This window comes from Peromyscus californicus, unplaced genomic scaffold, assembly GCF_007827085.1.
Source record: "Peromyscus californicus insignis strain IS unplaced genomic scaffold, ASM782708v3 Scaffold_13__1_contigs__length_99412109, whole genome shotgun sequence".
NCBI lineage: Eukaryota > Metazoa > Chordata > Mammalia > Rodentia > Cricetidae > Peromyscus > Peromyscus californicus.
In genome coordinates this window covers 93,063,096-93,075,335 of record NW_026294424.1, presented here as the reverse complement: position 1 = coordinate 93,075,335, position 12,240 = coordinate 93,063,096, and the positions used below count along the sequence as shown (strand labels likewise).

The following is a 12,240-nucleotide window of genomic DNA, read 5'->3' as shown; positions in this document are numbered from 1 at the left end:
TGCCTGGGATGCTGAGCATTAAGGCTGTAGCCAGAGCAGGGAAGCTGCAGCTCCTGCCTAGATGGGCGCGGAGACCCCATTTTTCCCTTTGGCCCTCTTTAGCCAAGTCTCCATCTCCCTTTACACTCTTCCTGAGATTTTATCCTAAGAAAGTCAATGCATTATCCCTTCATTCATTATTCTGTTAACAAAACAAGGAAAACTCAACCCAAACACATTATAAGAAGCAAAGACCAGCTATATTTTCTTTCTTCAAGGATTTTACATTAAAGATCTGCCAACATTCTTTTCTCAATCACATTTCCCAAAAGCTTAGTACTTGGCCTTAAATGTTCACTCCAGTCTAAAATTTGGCACATCTGACCGTATGTTCTTCAAATTTGCCAATTTGGCGGACATTTTTTGAAAAGAACAAGTAGAGAAATTGGAAAAAAATTGAAGTGAGATGTTGTAAAACATGGCACTGTTCAAAAGATAATTCATTTCAGGAATAATAAATCCATAAAAAAAACCCACACTAATTTAGAGTGGATTACTTTCCCAGTTAGGTTTTTACAAGCTTAAAATCTGCATAGAAATATGATAAACAAATGAATTTAAATTAGTAACAAACAAAGATGCAAGTCTCCCAATTCTGCTGAAAATTCCTTGTTTTTCTTACTATTTCTTAGTGTTTGGCATTTCAAATAATGCAAAAACAAACAAAAACAGCAATCCCTATATAGGAATACATTATAAAGATGTATTTATACACGAAGATGAACTGCTCTCACACACAAATCTGTATACATGCGGAGAGCGTTAGTGTAAATAGTGAAGAGCTGGCTGCAGTCTTTCCCTAGCGTTGCTGGAAATCACCACGAGCCAACAGGATTACAGGACTTAAGTGTCTCATATTCGTTCACACATCTTGGAGAGTTAGACTTTGACGTACATTGTCCATAGAGACAGGTGGGTTGGATCTGTGTTCTTTATGTGTGGCATGTAGGGTGGGTTTCCCAGAGTGGCAACTGTGAACTCTCCAGGGAGAACCGATGTGGACTACAGATCATCACATATACATATATATGTTTCCATATATGACAGATGTGTCGGTACAAAGTGCCAACCACAGATTTGCAATCCTTTCTCTCCCCACCCAAATTTTCTGACTAATGAAAACATTCCGCTGTAACCTCTCAAATGCCCATGTTAAAACATGATTGGAAAAACTAGAAAACATCATATTGTCGTTCCCATTTGGAAAGATGAAGCAAGTATCTTGTTGTTTGTAGATAATCCTAATTTTGAAAAAAATCCAGCATTAACTATGTTCATTTTGTTTTGTTTTGTTTTTTGAGACAGGGTTCACTATGTAGCTTTGAAGCATGTCTTGGAATTTTCTCTGTAGACCAGGCTGGCCTTGAACTCACAGAGGTCCACCTGCCTCTGCCTCCCAAGTGCTGGGATTAAAGGTGTGTGTCACCACTGCCTGGCCAATCTCCATATTCTTATATTGAGTACATAGGTACTTGCCTGGAAATGTCATCCTGTCCCAAGGTCGCAGAAATACAGCCCAGTTAATGAAATTAGTAACAAAGAGAGTTGACTTTCAGTGACGTGTGTGTGCATCCAGGTTTCTTTTCATACCACAATTGTCACAATTCTTTGCATGCTCTATAAAGATCACTCAGAACTATAAATCTTAACTCACAGCACTGATGGTTTAGATAGTAACATGTCTTGATGGAGCTGTGTGCACACTGTAGGTACTAGTATGAACATAGCAGCAAGACTCAATTCCCCGCACACTTTTTTACAAACCTCAGACTTCTTATCGCATAGTCTTAAGGATCTTAAATGTGTTGTATCACAGGCCCTATAGCGTGTGTACTGTCTATAAGGCTCAGACACAGCATATTGGAAAATTCATCCACAGTGTCTTAGACCTGAAGACATGGCACTCTAACACAAGCTCAAGAATACCCACCTTACATCAGAGCCTTCTCTAAAAGCTTTGGTCTATGGGCAGCCTGTAGACTGACTGGGCAAGTAAACTCTTGACATTATTACTGGAGATAAAAAGCCAAAGCCATCCATTTAATACCATGCTGGTTTAAAAGCCAACAGGCCCTGGTGTGAGAGAATAAATAGGGTAAGAAACTTCCTCTACTGATACTTCAAAGCCTCTGCAACATCTGGAATCTGGTTCCATAAGGGGTATTCCTCTAAGAAGTAAGAACAAAAGGGGCTTTAAGAGGGCAAACAAGAGTCAGGTTTCTTACAATGTGTTCTCCCTGGGGGGAAACAAATAATGCGACACATCAGACTAACCTCTCTGCACTTCGGCTGCATTAATTAACGTTTAGTCATGGATTCCATCTTGAGCCTGCTGAACTCAATGCTACAGCTGTTTTCATTGAGGAGGGAAAATACACTCTCACGTTTTAAATTGCCAGACCTTATAAATCTGGGAAAATGGGTTTGGTTGACTGCTTTTGTACCAGCATTATTGATACAAATTACATATCACACACACAAATCAATTCACACCCACCCTACACTGCATGGAGATCAATATCAACATCACATCAACCAGGTTGTCCAGTGCCAACTCTATAAAAACCACATTCTTCACCTGTTTCTACTTTTATTAGGGGATAAGGAGACACCAAAGAACTGATCAAAGACGTGAGCTGTAGCTTTGGAGATGCAGTTCCGGGGCTATTATAAGATTTAAGTATGGATTAAATACACTAAAATGGGTGGGATCTGATAGCCAAGGAAATGAACAGAGCAAAATGAACAGATGTTGCAGATATTGAGAACTCTTGATGACCTGGGAGACACGTCCGCAGTCCACAGGCCAAACATGTGTAAGTGGTTGGTTGGAAGCAAAATGGAGACACAGGACTGTAATAATTCTTGCTTTGGCATTGAGAGATTTTTTTTTAATAGGAAAGACTTATTCAAAAAGCAGTTTTGCAAGCGAATTTATCAGATAATCCTCTGGGAAGAGAGTTTGACCAGAACTTGTGTCAAGATTCCATCATACGATCCCTATGAAATTAGATTCACCTCACATAGTACTTTACAATACCATTTCATCAATTCCAGTCAAATCAAGACTCTCATGGGCAGGTGAATCATCCTGTGGCCATAAGCATGTGCACATGTGCACATTCATTTGTATCAATGTACAAAGGTGGCATCTGTCTGTGTAAATGATAGCCAAAGTAAATGCTCGCATTCCCAATTAATACTTTCAGCTAGAGCTGAAGGATATCAAAACTTGACATGTCTTCACTTTTCCCAACATAGAACAGAGATAATTTGATCAAAACAGAAAATTTATCTTACCTGGAACTACTTCAAAAAGGAATTTTCCTGGGTTCTCTTCATTGCATGGATGTTCAATGACTTTATTTCCCGGCAGAAAAATAGTACCCTGTAAATACAAATGCCCCAAACATCAGCATAAGGGCAAGTTCCACACAGCAGCAGAACTGACTATCCAAGTTGTGTCTGCAACCCAGTAAGTGGTCATGTTAATCAAACCCCCTCCTATTTATGATAATCAAATTCTATAAGCCATAATTATATTCATTTACTCTTAGTACATATTTTTTAATATCTCATGTGCATTGGACAACATTAATTTTTGGTTCATTTTAAGTATCAATTTATAAAGTGGATTGCATGCCAAAAAATTTATTGAGCATTCTATCCACCCTATAATATTCAACGGTAGGAATAATCTGGAGCAGTAGGTATTTTTTTTCCTGTCTTAGGGCTGTAAAAATTCAAGATGAAAGCATTAAAAAAAACTTAAGTCAAAGTTCAAATTAGCCTTTTCTTTTGCGATAGTTGGTTATGTGCCCTCTAGACTGGAAATTTAATACCAGTGCAATATTGTTGGGCGTTAGGTCACCTGGAGGCATAGAAGTCATGAGAATTCTTCAGAACCTAAGTGTATTAGTGGCCATTATGAGATTAAGTGAGGTTGACATGTTATCTCTTGCTCTCTGTAGCCCTCTCCTTGCCTTCCACCATGGGGCAACACTGAGAGGATGCTGGTTCCTTGCAGTTGGGCTTACAGCATCCAGGACTGAACCAACAAATTTCTGTTCATTATAGATTTCCCAGTCTCAGGCATTCTATTTCAGTAGCACAAAAGATGGACTGAGATGTTTTGATTATCGCTTCTTTCTGATTTTTCTCTCTTCAGTGGATCATTCCCACCAGTACATAAATATCTACTCTATTTTTAAAAGTTGCCCTTAATAACTCATCCCACATTACATCCTATTTTCTCTTTATCCAGCAGAAATTGCCTATACTGAATCATTTGTTCATATGGACCATTGTTACCTTGTATTTTCACCTGTAGTTGAGGACACATGACTTTTTTAAGGTACATGCTTGACGATGTTCAATCTTCAATGAAGTATCAAACTATTGACCACTATTTCTTTTCTTTTTCTTTTTGTTTGTGCTTTATTTTGTTTTGTTGAGATAGGGTCTCCTTATATACCTCTGACTGTCCTGGAACTCACTATGTAGACCAGGCTGGTCTTGAACTCACAGACATCCACCTGCTGCTGCCTCCCAAGTGCTGGGATTAAAGGCATGTACCACTATACTGGGCTCTAACCAGTTTCTTGAAGCACCTTATTTTCTTCTTGTTTTGGTTTTCTTCAGGTTCTCTCTTGTATCTCTATTGGCAGAGTCTCTTTTGCTGACTCTTGTCCTTATGACATAATTTGTCAAAGATTTGTCCAATGAGTCCATCTCTTCTAACAATTCTTTATCTAATCATTTACATTCATCCACACTAATGATTTTAGTAATCAACTATGAGACATTCAATATCAGAATGTCTCTAATAATGACTCTCTTAAGTTTAAGACCTTGCATCTAAGAGCATATTTGACATTTCTAACTGTATTATTTCAGAAGGTATTTTAAACTCAAATAAGTTAAGTTAAAATCAAAATGCAATTGAATCTAGTTCCCACCGTGAATTCTCTAGTTAAATGTCTACCAGCATCCTTCACTCAGTTGCAAAAACTACAGCTATGGAAATTATTATCTCCATTCCACCCTTGCTCTACTGCCTGCAAGTATGATCTACTATGTTAGTGGATCCTGCACCTCTTCATTGGGTTCTACCTAATGCTCTTACCACCTTCAATCTAGTTTTCCATGCTGTATGAGAGTCCTTTAGAAACAGATGTTTAATTTCTCCTTTCCATCATACAAATACCTTGCAGCTTTTATTTGTTCTAGAATGAAGACCTGGATAGACTCTTCCTACCCATTTCTCGAACCTAATTTCCCTTCATCAAACTTTTGCCTTTCCTGTGGTTTTCCTGATCTAGGTAACTGCTTTTCTAGAAATGTTACCATGCTCCCACCATACTCAGATATTATCTCTCTGGTTATTTGATAGACATAACATACATTTACATTAATTGATTCTTAATTTACCACTAGTGCCTAGCATTTTACCAGAATATAATTAAAACTAAATATATATACACTAACTGCTGAGTAAATGTGTACTGTGTGTACTGTTCGTCTTATAAAGCCATATTCTAGCGGGAGAGATGGCAAGGTGGTTAAGGGTGTGTACTGTTCTTCCAGAGGACATACATTTGGTCCCCAGTACCCTTTTCAGGCAGCTTACAACTACCTGGAACTCCATTTCCAAGGAAGCCTACTCATCAGGCCTCCACAGGCATCTGCACATGTGTACAAGGCCACCCACAGACATATATAATTAAAAATAAAATAGATTACAAAAATAATTTTAAAAGCAATATACAAAGTAGGCTGGACTCAGAAGCCCGGGATCTTGCCCTCCATGCTGTATCATCCTCCTTTCACAGTCTGCCGTGACACTTAGTTCAGGCAGTCTCTTACTCAACTCTCACCTACCTAGTTTGGCTCAGATAATTACTGTCATCAGTGGGCTCCCTCCTGGGACTACACTGAGTGATAGAGGTTAGTCCTTGTTTATAAAGCATCAAAGTTCCCAGAGAATTACACAAAGTAATATTCCTCTCTGTTTTCAGTCCTCATTAGTTTGATTAACCCTCATAATACTTCCTGATGGTTTATTTATCACATACTCTTCATTTGGGAGTGACACTATTAATTTCTTGCTGGGATTTTGAGTTACACAACAGCCAGAATACAAATGTCCGTATTTTCTATGTCAGGGTTTGATACCATACCGTGATGTTCAACATACTGCACTATAAACTGGAGTGGTCTACAAGAAAAGGGGAAGGAAGTGTAACATTTCTGATGGTCAGAATATGTAGCAATAATTACATGCTAATAATTAGCACATTCAGACTGAATCTATTGCTTTAAGCTGCAGCAGCTGTGGCTGCTGGCTCCACCCACCTCAGCTTCTCAACATGGAGTGGTACTTTACCACCAGCTCTGGGAGCTATCGTGGGTCTATGCTTTTATCCAAGCAGCGTGTAGCCCAGAAACCTCTCTTTTTGTTTTGTACTAGCAAAGGCTAAATCCACCATATAGCTTAATGTGCCACTTGTAGAGGCCTCATTCGCGCCATACGCAGGTTGAGCGTACACGCCAGGAACCCACCAGTAGCTCAAACCGGCAAGCTGCCACTCATTTGAGAGAGACAATTAGGAACTGTTTTTAGCTCCATTTTAGAATCTTTTTTTAGTTTTTAGGTGGAAACTCTTGTCACCACGTTGGGCGCCATTTGTTGCTTGAGTTTTCCTGCCTGGCCCACAGTCAGGACAAATCTCTCTCACCTGCCAGTCCCACAGCCTCTCAAACCCAACCAAGTAAACACAGAGACTTATATTGGTTACAAACTGTATGGCCGTGGCAGACTTCTTGCTAACTGTTCTTACAGCTTAAATTAATCCATTTCCATTAATCTATACCTTGCCATGTGGCTCATGGCTTACCGGCATCTCCACATGCTGTTTGTCATCATGGCGGCTGGCAGTGTCTCTCTGACTCAGCCTTCCACTTCCCCGTTTTTTCTCTTCCTTGTCCCACCTATACTTCCTGCCTGGCCACTGACCAATCAGTGATTTATTTATTGACCAATCAGCAACACATTTGACATACAGACCATCCCACAGCACATTTCTATAAATCTATACCTTGCCATGTGACTCGTGGCTTACCGGAGTCTTCACATGCTACTTATCATGGCAGAGGCTGGCAGTGTCTCCTCCCACCTTCCTGTTCTCTCAGTTCTCTTCTCTGTTAGTCCCGCCTATACTTCCTGCCTGGCCACCGGCCAATCAGTGTTTTATTTATTGACCAATCAGAGCATTTGACATACAGACCATCCCACAGCACTTTAGTCATGTGACGGCATCCATAACAGTGGTTTTGGCACTGAGAAAGACTATTCTGTAGTTAGACACCCTGGTTCATGGTCCCACTCTTCTACCTGTCAGCCATGTCATTGACACAAAATACTCTTCCTCTTGCTCAGCTCCGTCACTTCAACTGCGTTAAACAAGAAACTACCTCCAAACACTAAGAGAACCTAGTGGGAAAATCTTTCTACACAACATTTATTAGCTGTTTGAAAATTTTTAAAAACCTCTTTACATTCTAGATATTTTGAGCATTTTTATTGTTAATTAATTATTATTTGTAATTATCAAGTGATGACATGGTTAGTAATTTATAGTAAAGGTTTATGTTTGCTGAATTATTATCTAATTGAGTTAACGAACTATGCAGAAAATGTGACGTCTGTTTTTACAGTTGGGTAAGAAAAGTTGAATAACGGCCAACCAATATCACTTATTGGCTAATATCACCCAATGGCCGCTCCATGTCAGCTCCTGACACCTGGACCCTGGAAACGGTAATTCATCAGAGGAGAACCTCCACAGATGGAATCAAGTTAAAGATTCTGATCAGAGACTATCTTAGACTGTCTGAGTGACCACTGATTCTAATCACAAGGATCCTTGGAATAGAGGGACCAGGGCATGGAGAGTTGATACATGGAGCGGGGGGTGGGGGGTGGGGGGTGGGGGGTGGGGTGGGAGGGATGGGGACTTGCAAATACAGAGGCAAACAGACGTTACACAGCCATGGCCAGGGACCACTGAAGAGTCACCCAGAGCTCCGGAGGCCAGGGATGAGAATTTCTCCTAGAATCTTTTTGAGTTCATCCCTGTTATCTCTCTCTTGCTTGCAAACTTCTTAACTCTAAAACTATGAGAAAAATACATTCATTTTGTTTAAGCCATAAACTTGTAATTAGTTGCAGCAGATAAGAGAAGCCATGACTTCAGGAAAAGACTGAGAAATTAATCTTCCAATGACCCCTAGGAGGAATTTGCAAACCGCTGAGGTTTTAAAGAAGCCCAGTTCTCAAGCTGGCAAAGGATACCTAATTTTTATTACCCCATTGTTCTGGGGGAAAATCCATAGTGTGAGAGGCACACAGAGAGAAGGCAGCTGGGAAAACCGCTCTTCACTCAGCCCTCTAATCTCTCCAGGATGAAACTATCCAACCAGCATCATTTCAGGCCCTGGCACCCCAGGGCAGAAAGTCCTTGGCATGCTTACGAGTCCTTATTTGGAGAAGACTGAGTTCCACTGCTATCCCTTCTCAATTGAATGCCAGGTCTTGTCCTATACATGGTCATTTTACAGCATTTATTATTTCTCATAGGAAAAGAAACATCTGCTGTTCAGGAAGTGGGAAAAGCCAAATGGTGGCTTAGCAGGGTGTGTGCATGTGTGTGTGTGTGTACGTGCGCATGTACATGTGTGTGCCTCTGTGTGTGTTATATGTAACAATAATAAGCAAGTAAGTCATGAATTTGAAAGGAAATGAAGAGGAACAGAGGAAGAGCTGGAGAGGGGGACGGAGGATTGGGAATGATGTAAATACCTTCAGATATGAAATTATTAAAGAGGTTTTGCAATTAAAAAGTAAAAATTTGAAGTAAAGTCTATGGCAGAAGAAAAAGAAGAGGAGGAGGAAGTGGGGGGAGGGGAAGTGGGAAGAAGGTGGGGGGAAGGGAGGATGTTGTCGCTTTGGAAATTTATGTCTCTTCATGAAACCAAAACAAAGAGGGAGCAAATCACTGCTGTAAACTATTTATTAGGGGGAAACTCTGAGACCCTAGAGTCAAGTAATCCAATAAGCCATCATCAATGGACCAGAAAATTGGCGGTAAAACAGGTCCCCCCCCCCCCCACTTAAGCCTCATTTTAATTAAACCCTCACTGCATTTAAAATTCTAGTGGAAAGGACCTAGAATTAACCTTGAGAGACACCGTCTAACAGCTAAGTCGAGCACCAAAAGAACCGAAGACACTGACTGCAATGATTCTAAAGGTTTGTTTAACAACTAAGGAAAGATATTTTTACATTTCCTCAGTGCCATGTCATTTGTTTTCATATTAAAACTGGAGACTAGAAGTGGAAGAGAAAACGCTGCGGCAGGAGAGAGTCGTCTCAGGGCTGGATAACAGGGCAGCCTTAGCATGGAGCTTCATCCTGAGGAGCCCATTCAATGTCAACCCGTGATACAACGTCACCTTGAAACTACATTAATATTTTATCTGGTTGCCAATGAAATCCCAAATGAACACACTATGGGGGAAAAAAAGCTCACAGAAATAGTAATGCTCTTTGGCTATACTGATGGCTCTTTAGTTTCATTTTTCTCCAGAATTCCTAGTTGGCAAGAATATGACTTTTTTCAATATAAAGACTGAACCTGTTATGTCCAAAATGATTTCAGTTAATTCACAGAGTTAAGGATGTAACCTGTAGACTCTCTTACTCTAGACACACAGACCCCTGCACTTGGGACCTGAGAAGATCCTGGGTATACCAGCTTAAACATATGCAAAAATATGATACACAAGCATCTGTGCACAAGGAAATTAAGTATAGATACAGACTTCTTTTTACTTAATTCTGTCTTTCTTGGCAAAACAAATAAAGAAAGAAGACCACAAACATTCCTACTCTTCTTGCTTTGGGAAACATCTTCAAGAGAATACCTGAGACTGATGATGAAGTTCAACAGTCAAACATTTCACGTCTCAGAAGTCCTCGTGATCTCAGAGGTGTCCTCACGGGATATCATACGATGTGATATGTGAGGTCCTGGGGTCTGCCCCAAGCTATTCAAACGTTATTGATTTCTTTCTCTGCTTTACCCAGGTGCTGACCATTGTGATAAAGACATTTCACTTCCAAATACTCATTCCCACCAGGCCCCGCGCATGTAACCAGAGGCGGTGTGGCCATCTAATTAAATCTGCTTCCATTCAGCTGTCGTTAATATTAATATTCCAGTCCTCCCACTTCCTAAGCAAGCTGACTAGAAAGCCTTCCTGCCGCCGTTCTGGTAGCTGCTGCTTTTGTTTGCGCTGCTGTGTATGAAACCCAGGGCCTTTTGCACATGCCGGGTGAGCTATGGACCACTGAATGACGTTTCCTGCATTTTTAACACCTGTTATTTCCCTACATTAGTGTCATAATGTGGCAAAACCTGAATTTCCATCCATCCCTTTTTGAGGTCAAGGTTTTAAGAGATAAAGATGTAAAGAATAAAGGAAGTATGTCTATGCTGCCCTTCATGCCACTAACATGTTGATTAGGAAAACATGCACAAACTCTTTTACATGTAAATGAGTTTAAGAACATATTATTTAACAATGTGAGCACTATGGCATTAATTAAGATGAGGTGTTAGGTTTGGAAGTGTCCAGGTGCCTGCTGTAGAAATGCTGGCCAGGAACGTCCTTTGATCAGCTGACAGCTCTGCTAAGGCCTCACTGTTGAGGAACGCCTGCCCACATGGGAAGGAAAGGGGAGCAGCATTGACTGAGAGAGGGCTGGGCGATGGGTCCACCTCATCTGGATTTTATCCCAAGTGCGGTCAGAAGCGTTTGAAGGGTTTTGAGCATTGGATCACAAGATTTGTATTTTTCAAAGGAATCTGTATTGAATTGGTAGCAGACAGTATCTATAAAAGGGAAGAGAATAGAAACAAGAGCTTCCACAAGTTTGGCTCACAAAAGATCAGTAGCCTCAAGGCAGAGGAAGAGAGGAAGAGCTGCAATGTGTTGAGAGGGGAGAGGGGAGATGATGGTGTCAGTGATGGACTTGGAGAGAGAGGAGGTGAGGATAATGCCCAGAATGGAGAGAGGCCCAGAACATTGGTGATCTCACACACTGTGATGAGGAAGAGAGAGTCAGGGGAAAATTAAGGGGAAAGGAAGAATTTAGCTAAGGACACATTTGAAATGCATTCTCTACAAGCAGGGAAATCACAAATAAGAATTTTATGTATGAGTGTCAAGTTCCAAAGAGTGATTCAGGCTGGAAAACTTAGTTTGGAAATTCATCCAACCAGAAGTTATATTTGAAGCAATGGCCATAATTGAGATGCACTAAGGAGGTGAGAGAGAGAAAGTGGCAGCTACAGACAAGATGCCCAGAGAATGCTTCCGGTTAGAGTATCTCCAACAGAGAGGGGTCTCTAGAGAAGGCTGGAGGGATGAGAGAGATGGAGGGGACGCTACAGATCCATGAAATGCAATATGAGAAATCACTGTAAAAACAGTCACCCAGGTCAATGATGTATGGTCAAGTGAGGGAATAATCAGAGAGCTAGCACATGGATTTGGCCAGAAGGAGGCCATGGGTCAACTTAACAAGAATAGTCTCATTGCAGTGGCAGAGAAGTAATCTAATTCCAGGGGGCTGCAGCACACCTTCGTGGAAATGAGTAAGCGAAGAAAGTTGCTCTAGATGATTTTAAAAGTTCTGAAGTAATGGCAATCAGATCAATGAGCAGGTTGCTAAAGGATGCAGAGACCAAAGTACTTCTCTGACCTTTTGTTTAAGGAAAGGGTCAAATATGTTAGCTTTATCTGATGCTGAGAATATTGCTAGGAAGGATAAATGATAAGTAAACCCCAAATCCTTTTTTGCGAAGTCTGTTCCTTTCAATTGCTTTTCCCGGCAGGTCTGATGTTTCCCACTTTCCATGCCTGTGAGCATCTGTTTCTAGGCTCCTTATTCTGTTACATCACTGTCTTTGTTCATTCTTGAACTGATGCTATAGTATATTAGTTACTGGACCTTCATATTTGATGATACAGGTTTCCCTGTTATATTCACATTATAAATAGCCCACCTAATTAACTCTTTATATTTCTGTACAGCATTAGAAACTACTTAGTAATACATCTCTCCAAAATACCCTC

The 12,240-nt window shown here is 40.6% G+C and overlaps 1 protein-coding gene across 4 annotated transcripts in view; it reads right to left on the bottom strand.

Moving 5' to 3' along the window:
• The window catches only part of Arhgap24 (Rho GTPase activating protein 24), a 664,750-nt gene that overhangs the window by 225,077 nt on the left and 427,433 nt on the right, over positions 1-12,240 (bottom strand). For all 4 annotated transcript variants that reach the window (XM_052735536.1, XM_052735534.1, XM_052735537.1 and 1 more), the window contains one exon: positions 3,340-3,427. In XM_052735536.1, coding sequence (XP_052591496.1) covers positions 3,340-3,427 — 88 coding nt within the window. The remainder of the gene's footprint in view (positions 1-3,339; positions 3,428-12,240) is intronic.